Below are 23,095 nucleotides of genomic sequence, written 5' to 3'. Positions count from 1 at the left end.
ATACTGTACCCTTCTCATTGCATAGGTTTTTATAGCCAACAGGCTCTTTTGACAGATGGGAAACCGAGATGTCAAGATATATCCATTATGGACAGAAGTAAACACTATTGGAAAATACATTTAACTTCTAGAGCAGGGCTGGAGAACCTGGAGTCCTCAGGTTGTAGCTGGTAGGGCCAGACAATCAGAAGAATCTATTTGCAACAGCCACTAGCCATAGCAATAAAATAAAATACAACGGACTGAAGACAGAGGTAAAAACTTAACAATACAAAATACATTCTGGAGGTTTACGTCTATAATCAAGTAATAGATCTTATTCTAATCGCCCCTGCTTTTAAAAAAAAATGCCATTTTTGCTGTCACCTGGTTATCTTGATCTGCTAGAAGGAAGGACACAGTAGCAATGGTTGAGTAGCAGAGGAGTGTGTACTACAATAGAAACTTCGGAAGCTTCCTTACACCAAGTGAGACCACTGCTCCAGCTTACTCCGTATTATCAAAACTGACTGGCTACAGCTCTCCGGGGAAAGCTCTCTCCCACACTTACCTGGAAGTGTCAGGGATTTATCCTTGGGCCTACTGAAAGTAGTAACCAAAGACTTTCCAAGAACTTTTGCTTCAGGGCCTGCTAGTAAGCCAAGTCCTAACATTGTAATGTTGTCATATTGGCAGGTCTGTATATTGGATTTTTTTTTTTTGTCTTTTTGGTAGTCAAATGTCTTTTTAGATAGCATCTAGAGTTTCATATTCAGCCATGAATCAACTGTCTTCAGCCAAAGGAAGCAAGAGCAGCCGGTGGAGTATTTCAAACAAAGAATGTTGAGGTTCATAATGTGTTCTGGCAAAATGAAATTTACACCCTTCATTACACCCCAATACTTCCAATGTTGTGTGTAAAAGAATAGAGGAGAGGAAGAACCCCTTTGACAGAACGTCATAATGTAACCAAGGACTAAGCTAGATTGATAACAAAAAAGCGATTAAATGTGTTGAAATGTGATATAACATTGTACCACCAGATGACATTATGGAGTCCTATTTTTTCTCTGTTTGCCCTGTTTAAATTTACAGCATTTAACAGAAACACTTCTTTGATGTGTCTAGCTCAGGCATCCCCAAACTTCGGCCTTCCAGATGTTTTGGACTACAATTCCCATCTTCCCCGACCACTGGTCCTGTTAGCTAGGGATCATAAGAGTTGTAGGCCAAAACATCTGGAGGGCCGCAGTTTGGTGATGCCTGGTCTAGCTCCAGCCCAAGTATTAATGTTATAAGGTAGCAAATTTAGCTTCTGCTAAAACTAAAAAAAAGGAGAAACTAATGTTGAGTGTGAATGTGTGCAACAGAAGGAACGAGGGAATCAAACTCTGGTAATGCAAGGGGAGACAGTGTGAAATGTACATCTAAAATGTAAGAAGTACTGTATATGTTCCGGGGAAATAACTGGAAGTTAAATGATAAAAGGGAACAATGGGTGGCACATCATGTGTATGGCGTGCGAAATCTCCTAGCATCATTATCAGCAGCAATTGCACAAAAAATTCCCATCTGGCTACAACTTATAAGCACTGTTCTGACAAATGTCCCCCACCCCACCCCACCCCAAATGCTCCAGGCAAATTTATAGTGGGCCCTACTGAACACTTCTTTATTTCATGGCTCGCCAAATGCCAGAATTATTCATTAATCTCTGACTACAACAATCCCATAAGGATTTAACTCTGTCAATATCTAGAATGGCACAGATATGAAACATTTCTACCAAAATGAAATGAATGCAAAAGTCGGTGTGAAGTTTGGTCTAAAGGGCTGTCGTTTCTCCCGAAAAACACTGGGATGGGTTCACAAAAGAATTCACCTTCAACTCACTGTGAGAATGTAAATATTGTAGGGGACAACCCAGTGCAGTGTAGTGGTCAAAGAACAGGGCAAAGACTAGGAAAATTCAGGTTTAGATCTCTTGGGCCAATTATGCTTTCCCAGCCTAACCTACCACACAGGGGTGTTGTGAGGATGCAATAGGGTCAAGGAGCATGAAGAAACTTGTTAGCCATTCTGAACACCTTAGAGGGAGGGTGATTTAAAAACACAATAAAATAAATTATAAAAACAGCGCCAGCACTAAAACAAATATTTAAAAAACACAGACGAATACTTTACTAAAAAGAAAAAAGCATACAAGTTTGATTTTTCTTCATAGTTAATGTTTTAATATATATCTTATACATTTTATACATTTATTTACATGTTTCTTTAGCTTTTTTCCTTTGTTGTTTTCACCTAGGGTTCTTGCTGTTCTAGGAATACATAATCGTGCTCAATTTCATATCTGTTGGAAAGAAAGTGAGAAAAGTTAAATTAACCACCCATAGGCAGCATATCCACAAAGATCTATCTTTAGGAATCAAACTCCTTCCTATGAGCCCAGATCCATGAGTAGGGCTTTCATGGTTTCCCCATCCATCTCCACAGCAGGAAGAAGCCACAGAAGAGCTGGGGGGAACCACAATATTCACATAATACAAAGCAAGAAGTCTGTCTTCCATACCTTGTTACATCCTCTTTAACCCTCTTCTTTTAGTCAAATGTTCCAAAGTGGGGAAAGGACACCTTCTGGGCGTCCTATGAATGCCCTATAAATTACTTTTAGGAATGTGAAGTGCCATTTGCTTCTTTGAGAGCTACAAAAAGTTTATTAACCTCGAATCCTGTGCTCCGTTAGAAGCCAGGAGGCCTAGGGATATCGATACTGCGAATCCACCGGATCCAGCGTGTTCCCGTCGCTAAAAGGCCTCCTTCATTACCACCACCACGAGGAACAGGAGCAGAAGCAGTATTACGTGCAGCAGCAGCAGCAACTCGGGGTTGTCTTTGGACCCTATGAACAAACGAAAGGAAGAAATGTTGTCACTTGTGAAACACGACAAACCAATACAGGAAAACAAAAGCACACCAATGGAGGAGGAGGAGGAGGAGGAGGAGGAGGAGGAGGAGGAGGAGGAGGAGAAGAAGAAGAAGAAGAAGAAGAAGAAGAAGAAGAAGAAGAAGAAGAAGAAGAAGAAGAAGAAGAAGAAGAAGAAGAAGAAGAAGAAGAAGAAGAGGAACTCACCTCCTCAATCTCTGCCTGCTGGGGCATCAGTTGCCTCCTTTAGGCAGATCTGGCCTCCATGTGGAGACTCAGTGGATGATGGCAAAAACATTCCATGACTCACCCCTGTGTAAAAAGGTAAAGGACCCCTGGACGGTTAAGTCCAGTCAAAGGCGACTATGGGGTTGCGCCGCTCATCTCACTTTCAGGCCAGATGTGCCGGCGTTTGTCCACAGACAGCTTTCCGGGTCATGTGGCCAGCATGACTAAACCGTTTCTGGCGCAAGGGAACACCATGACGGAAACCAGAGCACACGGAAACACCGTTTACCTTCCCACTGCAGCGGTACCTATTTATCTGTTTGCACAGGCATGCTTTCAAACTGCTAGGTTGGCAGAAGCTGGGACAGAGCAACGGGAGCTCACTCCGTTGCGCGGATTCAAACCGCCGACTTTCTGATTGGCAAGCCCAAGAAGCTCAGTGGTTTAGACCACAGCGCCACCCCGTGTCCAGCTGCTCCAAGTGGTCAGAGGAATCATGGCACCTGGCTCAAGCATCTTGTGAACTGAGCACTTTGTCCCCCAAAGTTCTTCTTTGGCTCAGTAAACTTCTGGACATGTGTGCCACAACAATAACTACTCAGCAGAGATATCAGGAGTCTGAGATGCCACTGAACATGCTCATAATAGAAACCCAAGTGCCTTGGGCCTTGTGGTTTCCAGGGCTCCTGGACATCCCTGCTGAATCCCTGCTGCTGCCATTTAAGTGTCCCAGGCATCAGAAAGGAATGGCCATTACTCCCATTGCAGCAAGGTCGGTGAAGGGAAAGGGGCAGAATTCAGGAATTTACAGGTGTGGGAGAAAGAAATGGGAGGAGGAAATGGCATTTTGACCCATTCACACTCCCCATGATGTTATCAGAACTGCAGCACAACAGTACTGGGCCCAGAAAAATAAGATGTGTTGGAATATACAAATTGAGCTGAAGAAAGTTCACCCATCACAAATTTTGTTCATGGACCATGTAATAACCACAGCAAATACTGATGTCTCATACTAACAGAAAGAAGTGCAGCTGCAATGCTATAATGTACACAACACAACTGTTGTTAAATTCAAAATTTCACCATTTTTTTTGTACGAGAAATTCTACCCAGGCATTTCATGTTGACATGTGATTTTAGTAGGCGTAAATGTTTTTAAATGTCTTGTAAAGCACTTAGAGGCATTTTGTTCTGGCAAGTGGTATATGCAGTTTGTTAAGTAAAATAAAAAAATCATGTTAACTATTGAATCAATCGATTTTGTTATGGTTGTGGTGGCATATGATACCAAATGTAGAGGTAATTTCCAATGCTTGTACTTGGAACAAGAAGTTCCCCTTTATAAATCCACACATAGAAATTCCCAGAGACATGGCATGCCATACAAACTGAAAGTTGTTCCAATAGAAATTCTTAAACCAAAGTTAAAATAACACCACCTGCTTAAGAGTTAGTGATCCCTTCCAACTCTGTGATTCTATGATGAGATGTTTCAAGTGATGTTTAGTGCTCATGAACCACACTGAGCTACTTGTCTCCGGTGGCAGATTAGCAAGGGCAGCAGAACGAACTCCCCCTGCCCTGTCTGCCTGAGGATGCACTGCCCAAGCTAACCAGTCGCTCCCATGCCATTCAAACTCCTGCTGCTGGCAGCAACTGCCTGCCTGGGCCCTCTGTGGCCAGGCCAATGCCTTGCTGAGATGTGAAGCACCAGTGTCACCCCACTGACACCTCCTTGATTTATCTTCCCCATCTAAAATGATTGGGGCCATGCCCCATCTAAAATGATTGGGCCTCCTTGCATTTTGAAAACATGTATAAAGAGATGGTCAGAAAATATCTGAAATCACATGCCCTTGCCCTTTCAAAAGGACCAGCGTCAAATCTTAGAGCCACTTCAAACGTGATGAATCGCTATTCCATGCAGGGGGAAATGGAAAACTATTGGCAATTGCTGCTCACCTGACTACTTCATTCACTGCATGGTGGAGAGGTACACACAGTGTTATCCGCTTGCACACTTCTCCCACATTATTTGAACATATTTGGAGCATCTCTTATACACATGCACTCCATCTCCCAAAGCTCCTGAGACTAAGGTCATTTGCAGTTACAGTGGTACCTCGGTTTATGAAGACAATTGGTTCCGGAAGTCTGTTCATAAACTGAAGCGTTCATAAACTGAAGCGAACTTTCCCATTGAAAGTAATGGAAAGTGGATTAAACTGTTCCAGACGGTCTGCGGAGTACTTAAACTGAAGCGTTCATAAACTGAAGTGAACTTTCCCATTGAAAGTAATGGAAAGTGGATTAATCCATTCCAGACGGGTCCATGGAGTACTCAACCTGAAGCATACTTAACCCAAAGCATGGGTGTAATTGGTTCCGGAAGTCTGTTCATAAACTGAAGCGATCATAAACTGAAGAGATCTTTCCCACCCATTGAAAGTAATGGAAAGTGAATTAATCCGTTCCAGATGGGTCCGTGGCGTTTGTAAACCGAAAATTCGTAAACCGAGGTGTTCATAAACCGAGGTTCCACTGTAGTGCCATTTTTAATAAACAAAGATACACATTTTAAAATATTTCCAGGCCAGTTCCCTTCCAGGCATTTTTAAGACACAAAGAGTAAAATATAAGCAGAGTATAAATGGGTTCAGGTTTTATGTGTTTCAACTGTTTCTGGGATAAAAAGTGCTATAAGTAAATAAGACACCACTATGCAGGCAGTTTTTCAGCCTGAAGAATGATACCTGATAGTGAATATACTAATCCAAACAGGGTTGGAACACACAGAGGGCCAAAGACTGAGGCCGCCACAGAACCAATGTACACTTTCACAGCCACTCTTTTAGTGGATAACATGGCTATGATTTCTTTCTCTGCATTTTAGTATAAAAAATAAAAATCTCATTACACCAGATTTCATTAGCATGGAAGAAATGGTTTTGAATTTGCATTTTTTTGCTTTGTTTTTGTATCCTATTATATGCTCATAATTCAGCTGAAATGCTGATGATAAAAAAATGAACCTCTTTTCGGTTTCATTGCACAATCTCCGCATAGCCATTTTCTCTCACCAAGGCAAAAACACCGGCAAATAACAAATTCCTAAGCCACCCAAGAAATGTGTTTGCAGCAGCCCTGCTAATCGACCATTACAACCACAGTCTCCCCAATATCTGTGTTACACACAAACACACAAGTTACGGTAAATTACAATTGCCTCTTATAGCCACACTGATGTGATTCTACACATAAATTATAGAGTCTTTGCAATATTGAGAGTTGTACTTACATGGGCTGTAATGTGAACTCTACCTCCAACTCTTCCTGTGTCTAAAAAAAATAGGAAAAAGAATGACTCCTCCCTATACAAAATCTCCTTTTCTGCATATCCATTGATAATATTTTATTTTTGGCACTTTACCCTTCTCGCAGCTTGCAGAGTAGAAAGTAGAGTCAAGTAATGATTATGTCTCATTATCATAAGTATCATTTTAAGTGTTTACAGTATTTTAATATCAATGTAGACACTATTTTGGTGCTACAACCTTAGTTCCTTCCTGAAAATACTCCCACTAGTTCTCCTCTCCTTTCATGCCCTTGAAGAGGAGACCAGGAAGCTTCCATTTTCAATTTTAAACAGCCCAGTATTCCCCATGACATTCAGACATGGGGGACTTTGATTTGTTTAAATTATGGTTAGTGAAATTAAACCTGGATCTGACTGTTCTCAAGCCATGGTTTAAACAATCCACAGTTCCCGGAGTTCAGATGTAACAAGGAATACTTAATTCTTCTACCTCGGGGACAATGTCTTCCAATCTCCTCTGGTACACAAAATAAGTTGAGAGGGGGATTGAGTAGGCGTATAAACGTAGCAGTAAACCATGGCTTTTCCTTATGTATAAACTGAGCTAATGAAAGTTTACATTTGGAAAGTCACACTTGTATATCTGAACATAATTCAATTATTCTTTCAGGTCCAGAAAATATGTGCAAAAGTTGATTCTAAAAGCAGTGAAGTAAAGTAGCAAGCACATCCCTTATTGGTAACAATATGAAACACAGTATTATTTTGTTTTTCATACTTACTCTGAAGGATTCCAATTACAATTAAGCTTTAGTGTCTTATTTTATACTTCCATAATTAATAATAAAAATAAACTAACTAGACAACCATGAATATACAGTATTGGATTTTCATTTTTCCCCACTGACAAGCTCCATGGTTTTCAATGTTAAAAGGCAAAAACTTCTATGTTCTTTTCAGTCCAATTGTAATTTAAACTTTGAAGAGAGCTTAATTCTGAACGGGCATTTAAGCAATAATTTGGCTATCAACATGATACATGAGCACAATTAGCAAATAGATTTACTCTTAAAAATGCACACCAAATGACCAAATGTTGACAAAACTCAGTTTCTGTGTGCCAAAATTGCTGAGATGTTCACACTTTTGGTCATTATCATATCAGCATGTGTGCCCCAGAAATGTTATTTAAAAATCCACACATTAATCAAAATGCAATAAAGCGAGTATCTAATGCAGGGTAAAGTCCAATAATGCAATGAGCTGGTTCACATGTACTGCTAAGTCATGCTTAGCATGAATGCATATATGTAAGCATTCAGGCTCCCAGACAGGAAAATCCATCTGCTTTGCTCTCTCATCTGGTCCTACTGGTTCTACACTGTAGAGACCTAAACCATGGTTTGGCATAGCATATCATCTGAACCCAGGATTATGGTTTGACTCACTCCAGACAAACCACAAAGTTTGTTAAAGGGCTACATCCCTTGGTTTGTCTTGAGGAGATAAACCACGAGCTCATGTTCAGGTAGCTGACAAACCATTAAGCCAAACCATGGCTTAGCTCACAGCAACAGCAGAATCAGAAGCTGAACGAAGCAAGAGTAATGTCCTTTAAGCAATTGTTTGACTTACTGCTCCGTGCAAACTGAGCTAAAATGTCACAGGCATGCAGTTGTTTCACTGTATATTTCTCAATGTAACCACTACTCACCGCTGGATTCAAGTTGAAGTTCACACGACTAGTTCGCCCAGTTTGCAGTTTACCGACATCAAAGAGAACTGTGAAAAGGTGGTCATCTTTGGAGAACGTATCTTCATCACAGACTTTTAGCTCCAGAACATTCTAGTAATAGAAACACATTGTGATAATAATTCTTTTTAGAAAACTGTATTTTGAGTTTCAAAGAAATGACAAATGAACTATGCAGGCTAGCATATGCAAGTTCTGTTTCTTTAGGTGCATGTGGGATATGCAAATAAAATAGCCCATCCTTCTGGTTTCTTACTCCTAAAACTTATAAACCTTTCCCCCATAAGATGTCAACTCCAAACATTATCCATTTGGGAGGTAAATTTGATCTCTATCTGGGGCAACTTATTCCCATGGGGAAATTCACTTATTTTTTTTGCTGCTCTCTTTTAAGAAGCAAGGAAAGAGATTTTGGAGACTGCTATTTTTCTATTGTTTTATATAATTTTAAGCTGTGCTTTTATATTGCTTTAACAATACCTTTGCTTTTATTTCACTCTGTAAACTGCCTTGTGAAGATTGCTATTGTAAGACAGCCTGTAAGCTTATTTTAGTTTTGTTTAACAGCATTTATAAATGCAAACTTGACAAAATAAATGAAATTCTTAATTTTAATCAGCAGTGTTGCACACGTTGGGGGTTCATCTTATGTGTGTGGGGGGGAATTACTAAAGGTAAATACCCACATTTTGCCTGCATACTGCTTAAATTATTGTTATTTTTAATGCTTTGGGTCACTAAACATTGCTCATTCAGGGTGGAATCCATTTGGTTCTGAGATGTTGCAGTGTGGACTGCTTCTGCTCAGGCTTCCAGCCAGCCAACTCTGCCTTCTTCCAGGATATTCCATTCCATTCCATTACCCCTCTACCCCAATTTTCTCAACCCCCCCAGCTGACATTTCGTATTCCATGTCTGCTGAGCATGATCAGTCTTTACTACACTGTTTTGTGGTGGGTTCCCTGTCGTCGTCGCCGTCCCCCCCCCACTCTTAGGTGTTTTGGGGTTTCTGCAACCCTTTGAGTTCCTCCAAACCTGCTGCCACTTCCCTCTTCCATGCAGATGTCATCCCAGACTCAGAGAATGAGTTTGGGAATAGTATATAAGATTCATTTGTTAATAGAACCTAATTAGAATCGCCCACACTTATGACCAACATGGGGGAAAATACACATGGTCTCACCTTTACACGGCTGTCAATCCTGTAGCAAAATGATTGATTCCACACTGGATTTTTACTGTTGGAAACAGTTATGGTCCGGACCTTTTCGCTTGTAGCAGTTGGCAAAGATAGACACACGTAGCAATCAGATTCTGTAACTGTAGAATAAGGTGATAAATTATATAGGGGTCCTTCAACGCTGAAACAGATACAGTGGTACCTCTGGTTAAGAACTTAATTCATTCTGGAGGTCCATTCTTAACTGTTTTTAACCTGAAGCACCACTTTAGCTAATGGGGCCTCCTGCTGCCGCCGCACTGCTGAAGCACAATTTCTGTTCTCATCCTGAAGAAAAGTTCTTAACCCAAGTACTATTTCTGGGTTAGCGGAGTCTGTAACCTGAAGTGTTTGTAACTCGAGGTACCACTGTAGAGCATTACTGAGGCCTCGTCTGCATTATAAATTTACAGCGGTATCATACCACTTTATCCAGTCATGGTCCCCACCCCCCACCCCCCAAAAAATTATGGGAAGTAGATAGAGTTTGTTAAGAGACCCATATTCCCCTCCCAGAGCTACAGTACAGTTTCCTGGGAGGATGGACTGTCTGTTAAACCACTTAAGGAATTGTAGGTCTGTGTGGGCAATAGGGAAGGGGTGCTGGAGTCTGACTCAGGAGATGGGGGGCAGTGGTTGGTGGGGACCTGTACCAGCCAGGAGGCAAGAATCCGAGGCAGGAGGCAAACTTCAGAGCTAGAGGAAGAGGAGGAAGAGGCAGGCCAGGCAAGTGTAGGGCTGGGTGCTTCCCCACCCTCCCCTGCACCACTGTCTCCCAGAACCAGGAAGGAATTGAAAAGGGATGAGCAAAGGAAGCTTCCATGCAGGCAGCATCGTGGGCTGCATGCACACAGACCATCGGCAGGGAGGTACATAAACTGGTGGGGAGGAGCTGTGCTCCATAGAGCACAGACCTGGAAATAGCTGCCTAACCATTCAGTAGCATAGCGTAAGTTGCCAGTGTCCAGGGCTGCGCAGAGGAGAGGGTAGGAGGGAGGGAAATGGAGCAAGTTAGCATGCACATTCAACTGTCTAACAGCATCCACATCACCCGGGAAATTGCAGCAACAGAGATAAGAAAATCAGAGTCATTCCATTGTCTGGAAAGGCCACTTCCTGGTTCACATGGAGAAGCAGCTTTCAACAGAGCCCGGCATCAGAAGTGCACAGCTGCACTGAGGCACCACTGGGTGTTGAAATTTTGTGGCCCTAATAATTTTGAGCCTGAGACAACTGCCCTTGTGCCCTCCCCACGCTACGCCACTGTAGCCATTAGATTGGTGCGCGTAGATATCCAGAGCTGTAGAAGTGATTGTGTTATTTTTGACAATAGATATTTAACTATCTGCCTTGTGCATTCCATTGGCTGAGAAGCACCCCTGACAGGGAGAATCAAGGCCTTCTGGGGTGTTAAGGCTATGAGCCCCTCCAGCGTAGGTTCAGGTTGTATATATGTGTAAATAAACCATAAATCATAAAGACACCACAGTCGCCGCTGTCCATTATTCTAAAGAAACCAAACCTTGGGTAATCTCACACCACACAGAGATTGGGGTGGCATGCAACAATAATGTCCAAACTAGGCAAATTCCAGTGTCCTTAAATATTTTATATAGATATTATATACTTTTTGCCAAAGGTTTAAAAATACCTCTTCATAAAGAGCTTGAAAGAATCCACCTGTACCATTTGTCTGAATCTTTATGTCTCTCTCTTACATAATTGCAGCTTCCTATTACATCACCTCTTTCCTAATAAGCATATAATTTTGTCATCACTAGCCAGCACTTAAGGGCTTTGCATTTTTACATGTACAAGAAAAGACATTTTGCAGAGTGTTGTCCTCGTATGTGTCCAGTGACTGGTAATTAATTGCCATGTAGCAATGTAAGTCAACAATAATGAATCACTTGGCGGCTGCAATCTTCAAAGGAGTCACACTCGTTTAGCATTGTCTTGAATATGTAATACCTTGGGTGTTAATTTAAAAAACCACATCCCCACCCTTCTATCCTGATTAATGCTCATCAGCTTGGATCCAAAAACAAGAAAGTTCAGAGAAGGAAACAATCCTCTTCCCTCCACCTGGCTTACCCCATGGCCAGCTGTGCCTCTAAAATCCTCTGGTGGGTTGTGGGCCTTCATAAACAATGCAGGCTGGAGCACAAGAAGCTGATGGTGGGTGGGTGGGTGGGTGGGTGGGTGGGTGGGTGGGAGGGCACCAGGCTGGGAAAGACTGCCATAAGACAATAGCAAATTGGCTTATTGGGAAAGGGGGGGAGCATTCAGAAGTGAGGAGGAGGAGGAGGAGGAGGAGGAGTTTGGATTTGATATCCCCTTTATCACTACCCGAAGGAGTCTCAAAGCGGCTAACATTCTCCTCTCCCTTCCTCCCCCACAACAAATACTCTGTGAGGTCAGTGGGGCTGAGAGACTTCAGAGAAGTGTGACTAGCCCAAGGTCACCCAGCAGCTGCATGTGGAGGAGTGGAGACGTGAACCCGGTTCACCAGATTACAAGACTACTGCTCTTAACCACTACACCACACTGGCTCACACTTGGCTTCCTGGAAACAAGAAGCCAAGCTTATTTGGTCATTATGACATGTGAGCATGACCATTGAAATCCAAAAGTGGGGTGGGGGATAGAAGGCTTTATCCCAAGAAGCAAGGAGGAGCAGAAATGCGGGACTAGAGGATGAAAATGCAATGTTCCTACTTGAAAATAGTGGAACCATTTGCCGAATCAGATCACCTTCTCCTTCTCCCTGTGGGTGGCAGGATTAGGAAATCAAATGTTGCCTTTGGATCCTGTGTTGCTGCCAAATGACACAACAGCAGTCCGCATGTAACAATATATGAAACATGAATGTTAAGATGTTTCATGTTTGTAATGCCACAGAGCGGCAATTGAATCATTGTTACAATTAATAAGTCATTACTTGAAGCTATGAGCAGGAAACAAAGTGTGGTGGAGTCATTGGGGCACGTACTCTATCATGTTCCTAATAGCTATGAAGTATTCTGCCTGTCGAACAACATACCTGTCTGCCCCAGGTGTCTAAAATGAAAGGAAGTCGCAGAGATAACCGGGGCCAAACATTTGCAATGTAACCAGGAATAACTTGTTTTCTACATATAACTCAAGAAAACAAACCTTTCCATAATATAATAATAAATTTTATTTATACCCCGCCCTTCCCAATTTGGAAACCGGGCTCAGGGCGGCTAACAGCAAATATGAAACATTAATTAAAAGTGACTTTAAAAACAGCTTTAAAACAGCATAAAGGTAAAGATAAAGGGACCCCTGACCATTAGGTCCAGTTGTGTCCAACTCTGGGGTTGCGGCGCTCATCTTGCATTATTGGCTGAGGGAGCCGGCGTACAGCTTCCAGGTCATGTGGCCAGCATGACTAAGCCGCTTCTGGTGAACCAGAGCAACGCATGGAAACGCTGTTTACCTTCCCGCCGGAGTGGTACCTATTTATCTACTTGCACTTTGAGGTGCCTTCAAACTGCTAGGTTGGCAGGAGCAGGGACCAAGCAACAGGAGCTCACTCCATCGCGGGGATTTGAACCACTGACCTTCTGATTGGCAAGCCCTAGGCTCTGTGGTTTAACCCACAGTGCCACCCGCGTCTCTTAAAACAGCATAAAATACAACATAAGTATAGCATCCATGCCAATAAAATTCAAAAAAATTCAGGGTCATTTTTTGGGGGGAAACCCAGTTTAGTAAACGTCAAGTAATTGCCAGGGCTAACTGGCCAAGTTTCGTCCTGCTAGGGCCAGCAAGGAGACCAGGGAAGAGTTTAAATGTGGGGTCCCAAAAGAGTTTCTTCATAGAAAAAGGAAAGGGAATGGAGGCTCAAGCTAATTCAAATGGAAGGCCAGGAGGAATAGCTCTGTCTTACAGGCCCTATGGAAGGGGATCAAGTCTTGTGGGACAGAGCCCTAGTTTTGTGGGACAGAGCATTCCACCAGGTCGGAGCCATCACTGAAAAAGCGCTGGCCCTGATGGAGGATAATCTGGCTGCTTTAGGGCCCAGGACCATTAAGCTATTATTATTCATGGACCTTAGAGTCCTCTGCGGGACATACCAGGAGAGGCGGTCCCATAAATACGAGGGTCCTAGGTCGCATAGGGCTTTAAAGGTCAGAACCAGCACCTTAAACCTGACCTAATACTCCACCGGTAGCCAGTGCAGCTGGTAGAGCACTGGGTGAATATGCTCCCATGGCAAAGACCCCGTGAGGAGCCTCGCTGCAGCATTCTGCACCCGCTGTAGTTTCTGGGACAGTTTCAAGGGCAGCCCTGCGTAGAGCGAGTTACAGTAGTCAAGCCTGGAGGTGACCATCGCATGGATCACTGTGGCCAGATCGGGGCAGGAAAGGTCAAGGACCAACTGCTTGATACGGCGAAGATGGAAAAATGTCGCCTTGACTGTTGCTGCAACCTGCACCTCCATGGAAAGGGAGGCGTCAAGGATTACACCCAAACTCTTAACGGAAGGCACAGGCACTAACTGAGCCCTCACAAGAGAAGGCAGTTGATTCCCCAACCCTATACCATCCCGACCCAGCCAGAGGAACCATCTTTTGAGGATCGGGCGGGGGGGGGGGGAGCCATTAAAACTAAGGATGCTTTTCCCATGGAGCTTCATAAATTTAGGTTTTGCTTTGTTTTAATGGAGTTGTTTTTAAAGGACTCCCTTGACAATCAAACAATATTCAGAAAGGCTGGATGAGAATTGTCATTTGAAGGTTCATGGAATCTGGTGGACAGTGTGAATTTCCTTTGCAACATGAATACTGTGGTATGGAACCGGGGTGTGCACCAACCACAAGATTCAGTTCACAGCCTGATTTCGTACTTGAGAAAACAGCCTGATTTGTTCTGAAGCACTTTGGTGTCAAATACAAATCCTGATTTTGGAAGAAGAAGAAGAAAATGAAGCATCGTGGCCTTCCTATTCACTAAATTCCAACCCACTGCTCCCTCCATTGGTGGAGGAGGAGTAGAGGCAGCAGCAGCAGCTTCTGGCGGGATGTCACCAAAATCTCACCGAATCTCATGAGACCTCACAGAAAGCATGGAATCTCATAAGATTTTGGTGAGAAGCTGCCACTGTGCAAGCTTTATAAGGGATGTGGCAATGGGGGCAGCATGCTACCCATGTGTAAAGTCAAGTAGAAAGTATCTTTCAGATGACCCTGGTGGTCTACCTTGACTCAGTCCATGTTCCTCCTCCATCATTTAGATGCCAGCAGGTTCCTGAGGGATCATGACAAGACTTCTCTTGCCAATAGACCCACTCCAGAAATAAGGGAACCCTTTGCAAACATTGCATGAAGATATTATTTGGAGTATTGAAGTAAAGATTGCAGGCCAGTGGAAAAATACAAGCTAAGCTTCCTTTCCAAGCCATTAACATGACAAAAGGTTTTTAATCTGTTGGGAGCTGCCCAGAGTCACTGGAGAAACCCAGCCAGGTGGGAGCAGTATAAATAAATTATTATTATTATTATTATTATTATTATTATTATTATTATTATTAGCCCATCTAAGAGGATTCTTGGGCCTGGGCAGACAGAAGATTGCCAGGCTAACTGGGTGTGAGATAACAAGAAAAGGGTGTCTTTAGCAAGGTGTGTTGGGACGAGCAGGGAGAAAAAAGACAGAGATCCATCTTGGGCAGGCTGGCTGAAGGCTGGCTGGCTGGGAGAGATGCCTTTGACTCCTGTTCAAGCCCTGCTTAAAATGACCATGCTGTAAGATCTGGACTGCCTCCATACAGACTGAAGGTATAAATGTGTGAATAAACCATATTTCTTGAAGCTCTGACAGTCTCTGCCACAACTTCAATTCTCCAGGAGTGGATTTTTCTGCGAAAAGGCTTGAGAGCTCAACTGTGCTACTAATCACAAATTCCCAGTTTGATCATGTGCACAAAGGCATCCTGCTCCTTAATTCTTAGCATTTGGCTAAGTGGGACACATTTCTCTTTACTCTGCATCCAGTGCTGGTTTGGGAAGCAGAGTGCACACAACATTGGCCCCAATCCATACCTATCCTGTATCTATCCTGGCATTTCTTATGCAGTGAGGTATATTGATGCATTCCCCCCCCCAAAACCAGCTTCAATCTGGACTGAGAAAAAGAATGGCCTCATCACATTTTAAACTGGCAAGGTGTACACAGCTTATGGCTGCCCAGCTGAGCTACTATTTTGTACCTGGCTCTGGTTGATGAACCCCAGGGTTCTAGCAAAAACAAAAACAAAGTAGATCTGCAAGTCTGAAGTCTGCCCACCCAGCTTGAGAAGGATGGAATACTAGGCAGCAACTGAGATACTCACAGATATCTGCCTTCTGGATATTCCTGGCTCTCAGTATTCTTATTGTGAGGAGTCTGAAAGGAGTTTCTTCTCTCTGCTGACATAAAAAAGCAACAATAAATGAATGGACATGGGGATTTGAGGGCGCCCATTAACATGCATATATGCAAATAGGATGGGAAATGAATGATATAGCATAAAATGGGGAAAAGTTTTGCTTCTGCAATTTGGCAGTTTCTTGGTGACGCAATGCAGTCCTTAACGAAACACCTAACCTGTTTATATTGCATATTTTAGAAAAAGTGTTAAAGAGTTAGAGAAACGAATAAGCAGAAATTTATTAGAGTCAAGCCTCACAACCCCAGGCAGGAAAAATTGCTCTGAGTGTCATTTCTAGCCAAGGAGATTCCTTTTGAGACCTCTCCTCTTTAATAGTGAGCCTCTGCATCACTTCCCAAAGTAGGGATTCCCTCCCCCCGCCGCCCCCCCCCCGCCCCTTGGGGAAGGTAGAGAAGGGAGGACCTGCTGTAAACAGTGACTCAGCATAAGAGCAGGTAGAGAAGGAGCTGGATACGTGAGTCTCTCACTGAGCAAACTGGGCTTCCAGCTCCAGAAATCTTCCTGACTCAGCTATTGCTACAGCCCTGACTCTGGCTCCAGCCTCCTGGACGCATTAAAAGTAAAACAAGTCTATCAGTGACAACAAGTGAAAAAGCTTGTTCCTTGCTGCATATCTGTGCATCTGGCAGCTTCGCTGCTACAATTGTTTTAACTGTGTGTGGTTTTGTTACTGTTGTTTTTTTCTTGAGGGGAGATGTGTCTGGGAAGAGAGGACCTGGAAAGAGCAGGGGGCTCCAACTGCGGTGGTTCAGGGTAGGGGGAGGTATGGGGGGGGACAGGACAAGTAAGGGGCACATGGCACAGGCAATTGGTGATTGTGTCCTGTGCCAGTTCCTCCTCCAGCCTGGGGAATTCTGGTTGTCCTATCACAGCCCTCACATCTGTGACTGTTCTTGAATGCCGGGTCAACTCTGAAAAAGACCTCCCTTATCCATGGTGGAGTTGGTTTCACCCAGCTGTGCCCATCTGGGTACTCGGTGTAGCATCAGTGCAAACCTGAGGGTCAGGAAGGGGGAGTTGCGGTGGTCCATTGAAATTCTCTTTCTCCAGGTTCTCTGCTCAGTTGTGGGGGGATCTAGAGTGTGTGTGTTTCTGGCACTGGACAATCAGGACAGATATGGGATTCTGCTGATTTACTGCCCACCATGCAGTCCCCCCTGCCTGAGCTACCAGAGCCGGTCTCAGAGGCAGGGTTGAGGACTCCCAATGGTGAGGGCTCATCATTGAGCCTACCTAGTGGCAGTAAGGGCTGCAAAGAAGGTTTGCTTTGCTGCCTCCATGACATCCTCATTGCACTATCCAGTACAGCTTTTCTAGGTAGTGTGGAGCCTGTTACAGTCTGGCCCAAAGAAGGTTGCAGAACCAACAGTAAGTCGATGAGACAAGTTTGCAAAACATTTTGAGGATAGAATTGTTTGCATCCAATGAGGTCTTGATTCCACTGTTACGGCAGATGAATCTCAAGGGGCGTTCAGGGCAGTCTGGTTTCATTGTGTTGGATGAGTTTCAGTTGGTAAGGCTCAAGGATGCTTGGATCAGTCAGGGTGACCACTTTCTCTCTGGACCCTTGGTTCTTGTGGCTCATAAAAACTAGCCGGGAGGGGATAGCTGACTGGGCCAAGGAGGTAATTAATGCCTCCTTATAAGAAGGGATGGTCCCTGCCTGAAAGAAGAAGAAGAAGAAGAAGAAGAAGAAGAAGAAGAAGAAGAAGAAGAAGAAGAAGAAGAAGAAGAAGAAGAAGAAGAAGAAGAAGAAGAAGAAGAAGAAGAAGAAGAATAGTTTGGATTTGATATCCCGCTTTATCACTACCCGAAGGAGTCTCAAAGCGGCTAACAATCTCCTTTTCCCTTCCTTCCCCACAACAAACACTCTGTGAGGTGAGTGGGGCTGAGAGACTTCAGAGAAGTGTGACTAGCCCAAGGTCACCCAGCAGCTGCATATGGAGGAGCGGAGACGTGAACCCAGTCTACCGCTCTTAACCGCTACACCACACTGGCTTGAAGGAGGCAGTGGTAAAATCACTCCATAAGAAACCCTCCCTGGGCTCAGAAAACCTAACTCATGGCCAGTTGCCAATCTCCCCTTCTTGGGCAAGGTTCTTGAGGAGGCATTTGTGGACCAGATCCAGGCCCTCTTGGAGGAAACCAATTTTTAAGATCCAGTTCAATAAGGGTTTTGGCCCAGTTTTAAATCACAGAAACTGCTTTGTTCCCCATGCATGAAGACCTTTGTTGGGAGAGAGACAGGGTAAATATGTCCATGGCTTTCGATACCATCAACTATGATAGACTTCTGCAGCAGCTGTCTGAATTGGAGGTAGGTGGCACCACTTTGCAGTGGTTACAGTCCTACTTGGATGGTTATTGGATGGTTGGTGATGTTCTTTGGCCTCATGGATCCTTCACTGTGGGGTTCCTCAGGGTTTGGTTTTATTCCCTATGCTGTTTAACTTGTACACAAAACCAGTGTATGGGGTCATCTGGAGTTTTGGAGTATGTTTTCAACAATATGCTCATGACACACAGCTCTACTTATCCTTTACATCTGCAGGTGTAGCAATGGATGTGCTGGACTGTTGCCTTGCCTCCGTAAGGGACTGGACTGAGAGCCAACAAACTGAAGCTCAATCCAGATAAGACTGAGGCACTGTTAGTGGGAGGTTTTCTAGACTGGATGTCTGGGAGGTTGCCTGCTCTTGTTGGGGTTACACACCCTCTGACCACAATTTACAATTCTGCCACCCTGTGATCCTCAGATGAAAGGAGGTATAGCAAATTAATAAATAATAACATAAATAAACAATGGTAATGTAATCTGTTGTGGCAAACTAAGTTTCCCCAGGCTAGTGCTAAAACACAATGGAGACAAACCAAAGAAACATGAGCACACTTAAGCCATGGAGCCTGACTGATTTGCTCAGAAGTCTCTACTGGATGAATCACAAAGGAATTCTCCGCCTCCTTTAATTGCCCAATTTCATTACGTTGTTCTGCCTCTGTGGGCTGAATTTTTATTCGGTAAACTTCCCACACAATAATTTATAATTGTTGATTATAATCAATGTGGTGCAGTGCTTTGCAGCACCATGCTGGAATTAGTGTGGTGCTTCACAACACACTGCTGGAATTGTTAGGAAACTGGGATGAGGTCAGATATGGTGGGATTTCAAACCCTCTGGCGTCATGCTGACATCACAAGACATGCTGACATCACAAGACATCACAAGATTGAATTACCACACCATATCCAACCTGATGGGAAGAGCTATCAATCTGGAAATCACCATGTGAATCAGCCATGACTATCATGTTCTGTTACACTGTTTGCTGGTGACTTTCCTGCTTGGCAGGGGGTTGGACTGGATGGCCCTTGTGGTCTCTTCCAACTCTATGATTCTATGACTATTACTAATATATGCTAATATATATGCTAATATATATATAATAATATATTACATGCTATGGTCCATGGGGTCACGAAGAGTCGGACACGACTAAACAACTAAACAACAAATATGAAACGTGAGGGAAGGGTGAGAGACTACCAGTGCAAGTCTAGTCAATCAAACAAACATAAAGCTGAAAAAGTTAAAGAAGATATTAAATTGACTGCATGCTGTGCGTTGAAAGAAAACTATATGAAAATGATGTGTCGTTGGTATTTAACACCAAGAAAACTGGCAAAGATGTATAAAACCAGTTCAAATGTTTGCTGGAAATGTAAAAAGATGTAAGGCACTCTTTTCCATATGTGATGGGTATGTGATAAAGTAAAGGTGTTCTGGGAAATGATCTAAAATGAGTTAAAGAAAGTGTTTAAATATACATTTGTTAAGAAACCAAAAGCCTTTTTGTTAGGTATAATAGGAGAAGAGCTACCGAGAAAAGACAAACAATTATTTATGTATGCAACAACAGCAGCAAGAATATTACTAGCCCAGAAATGGAAGCAAGAAGAACTACCATCAAAAGAAGACTGGCAAACTAAGCTAATGGACTATGCAGAAATGGCAAGACTGACAGGAAAGATCAGAAACCAAGGAGATCAAGTATTTGAAAATGAATGGAGTAAATATTTGAATCATTTCAAAGACCATTGTAGGCACTTAAAATTATTGGCAGAATTGTAAAGAGCTTGTATTGTGAATGTTTATTATAGGATTTTTTTTACATATTTGATTAAGAATTGGTATATTAATAACATGCAGTTAACTGGGACTTATTTTAGAAACCCATGGAGGGAAAGGAGGAGGTCTGAAGGTTAAATTGAAGTTGTAATATATATGGCCAACCAATGAGGCAAGGTGAGCATCCACCTTGAGCAGTGGAAGCCCAAGAGGTAGCGCCCATATCACCTCCACTGCGTGCCCCACTGCCACCAGTGAAGTGGCACCGGCAGACAGGCCCGGCTCTGGGGGTAGGCTGGGTGGCGCGGGGGGGTGCCATGCGGCAAAGCCGCGTAGAAGCTGTGCTGCCACCAGGGCGGGGGCACCAGAGCGATCTCCGCACCACGGCGCCAGGGCACCCGACATGCTTGAGACGGCCCTGCCGGCAGAAGCACCAGTTTCTGGTGGGATCTTGCCATAATCTCTTGAGATCTGACAGAACACATGAGATCTCGGGAGATTTTGGTGAGCTCTTATGAGCTCTCATTGGAAGCCGGCACTTCATGGGCACTTTGTGCAGGTAAGACAGGTGTGGCAGGGAGGCAGCATGAGGGGTGGGGCATGCTCTCATTTTGCCTCAACCTGCGAAATGGAACACATCACCTCTGTGTCAGAGCAAGCATTTCTGTTAGCCAGGTGAAGCAATCTCCCCTCTCCTCCCCCCATGTGCTGTTCTTGGGGTTCTGGGGAATTTGGTCCCTTCACCTCCTGGCAAATAGAAGGGGAAGAAACGGAGGCAGTGAGATTTTTTACTTTCTTGGGGAGGCAGTGAGAGATTTTACTTTCTTGTGGTTTGCTGCAGTTCATCCTTGTATTGCTAAATCGTTGTTTGACATTACATGCTAATCAGCTGGACCAATAAGCATGTAGGACCGTTCTGATGTAGCCTTTAAGATTCAGTATATGTGAGTTGTCTTTGTCCATGAAGTTTTCTTGCCAGGGATACTGGAGTGGCTTGCCAGTTCCTGTTCCAGGTGGATCACATTTAGTCAAAACTCTCCACTATGACCTGTCCATCTTGGGTGGCCCTGCATGGCATAGCTCATAGCTTCTCTGAGTTATTCAAGCCCCTTCGCCACAACAAGGCAGTGATCCATGGAGGAATTAAAGAACTTTTTAATGAAGGTGAAAAAGGAGAGCGCAAAATATGGTCACCATCCCCTCCTGGCAAATAGAAGGGGAAGAAATGGAGGCAGTGAGAGATTTTACTTTCTTGGGTTCCATGATCACTGCAGATGGTGACAGCAGTCACGAAATTAAAAGATGCCTGCTTCTTGGGAGAAAAGCAATGACAAACCTAGACAGCATCTTAAAAAGCAGAGACATCACCTTGCTGACAAAGGTCCGTATAGTTAAAGCTATGGTTTTCCCAGTAATAAACAAGGCTGATCACCGAAGAATTGATTCTTTTGAATTATGGTGCTGGAGGAGACTCTTGAGAGTCCCATGGATCAAACCTATCCATTCTGAAGGAAATCAGCCCTGAGTGCTCACTGGAAGGGCGGATCCTGAAGCTGAGGCTCCAATACTTTGGCCACCTCATGAGAAGAGAAGACTCCCTAGAAAAGACCCTGATATTGGGCAAGATGGAGGGCACAAGGAGAAGGGGATGGCAGAGGACGAGATGGTTGGACAGTGTTCTCGAAGCTACGAACATGGGTTTGATCAAGCTGCGGGAGGCAGTGGAATACAGGAGTGCCTTGCGTACTCTGGTCCATAGAGTCGGACACGACTAAATGACTAAATGACAACAACAGTCTCTGATTTCTCCCTTGAACAACCTCTGCACATTGCTGTTTAATCACTAAAAATTACTTTAGAATTGAACTTGGCAAGATAGCAGCATATGTAAAAAAAAAAAAAAGGTAAGTAAAATGAAGATGACTATGATGACCTATTTAGGCCATTCATATCCACAAAGACGTGCTTACATGTGTGCACATGAGCCCTGGGCATGCTCCAGCCAAAGTAATGCAATGGCTATCTCAAATGTACAAACTGCAGTTTAAATCCAAAATGAATGTGACTTTAGTTGCCAAATTGGATGGAAGCTGGCTTGAGGGAAAGCACATGAAGCCATAGTATTTCCCAAGCAGCTATGGGATAGATATGGATTGTGGCCAATATCATTTGTACACGACTTCAGACATTAGCATCGAGAGAACTCTGGAGCCAAAGTAAACTATAATGTGTACACAGGCTTAAAGGAAGCATGCAACATCTGTGTAGGAGATTGCATTGCACTTTATATTGTTATAATGTAAATTATTATAATCACAATATATCGTGGCTTGTGAAAACACAGACTGAAAATGCAATTTAATAGATCACTAGCTGGCCCGGCCACACATTGCTATGGCTCATCCCGGTGACTGCCCCCACCCTGTTCCAACCCATGACCTATTCTGTTTCCTTCTTCCCCCCCCCTCCCGGCTCTTCCCTGTGACTCCCCCAACTCTGTCCCGACCTATGACCTATTGTGCCCCCTCCTCCCCCCACCCCGGGTCATCCCTGTGATTCCCCCCACTCTGTCCCGACCCATGACCTATTCTGTCCCCTCCCCACCCACCCCAGCTCATCCCTGTGATTGGCCCCACCCTGTCCCGACCCATGACCTATCCCGCCCCCTCGCCCCAGTCTGCAAAGCTGAGCCAAGATGCTGTGGAGAGGGAAGCTTTCCTAGCTGCAATACCAGTTTAGCCATCACTAGAGGGCGCTGTTTTGCAACCGCTCCTGTGCTTCCAGCATCCCCAGCTGTCTGAGTTTTGTGTTTGGGAACAGTGGGTTTTACAAACTGTATATGGTCACTCACATATTCGCTTGGGACGTTGTGTCCAAATTTGAACGCAATCGGCCAAGCGGTTTCGGAGAAAAGTGGAGATACACCCACATGGCCAGTTTACATTTTTATAATATATAGATTTCAAAGAGCTTCCATTTCTAAAGCGGTAACTGCATTAGTCTCTTCAGTAAAAACAACAAGGAGGATTCTATCCAATGTAGCACTAAATTAAAGTCACTCCGCACTATTCTTGTTCCACTGGC

The 23,095-nt window shown here is 43.8% G+C and overlaps 1 protein-coding gene across 1 annotated transcript in view; it reads right to left on the bottom strand.

Moving 5' to 3' along the window:
- Window positions 1-23,095, bottom strand: part of LOC118083601 (cytosolic phospholipase A2 epsilon) — a 47,781-nt gene that overhangs the window by 19,571 nt on the left and 5,115 nt on the right. Inside the window, exons 3-6 of the mRNA XM_088670447.1 lie at window positions 15,786-15,861; window positions 9,389-9,525; window positions 8,167-8,298; window positions 6,435-6,475 (exon numbers count right to left, since the gene is read on the bottom strand). Of these exons, the coding sequence (XP_088526573.1) occupies window positions 6,435-6,475; window positions 8,167-8,298; window positions 9,389-9,525; window positions 15,786-15,861 (386 nt within the window). The remainder of the gene's footprint in view (window positions 1-6,434; window positions 6,476-8,166; window positions 8,299-9,388; window positions 9,526-15,785; window positions 15,862-23,095) is intronic.

Source organism: Zootoca vivipara, chromosome 1 (genome assembly GCF_965207765.1).
Source record: "Zootoca vivipara chromosome 1, rZooViv2.hap1.1, whole genome shotgun sequence".
In the NCBI taxonomy this organism is placed as follows: Eukaryota; Metazoa; Chordata; class Lepidosauria; order Squamata; family Lacertidae; genus Zootoca; species Zootoca vivipara.
This window is presented reverse-complemented; position numbering and strand designations above follow the sequence as displayed.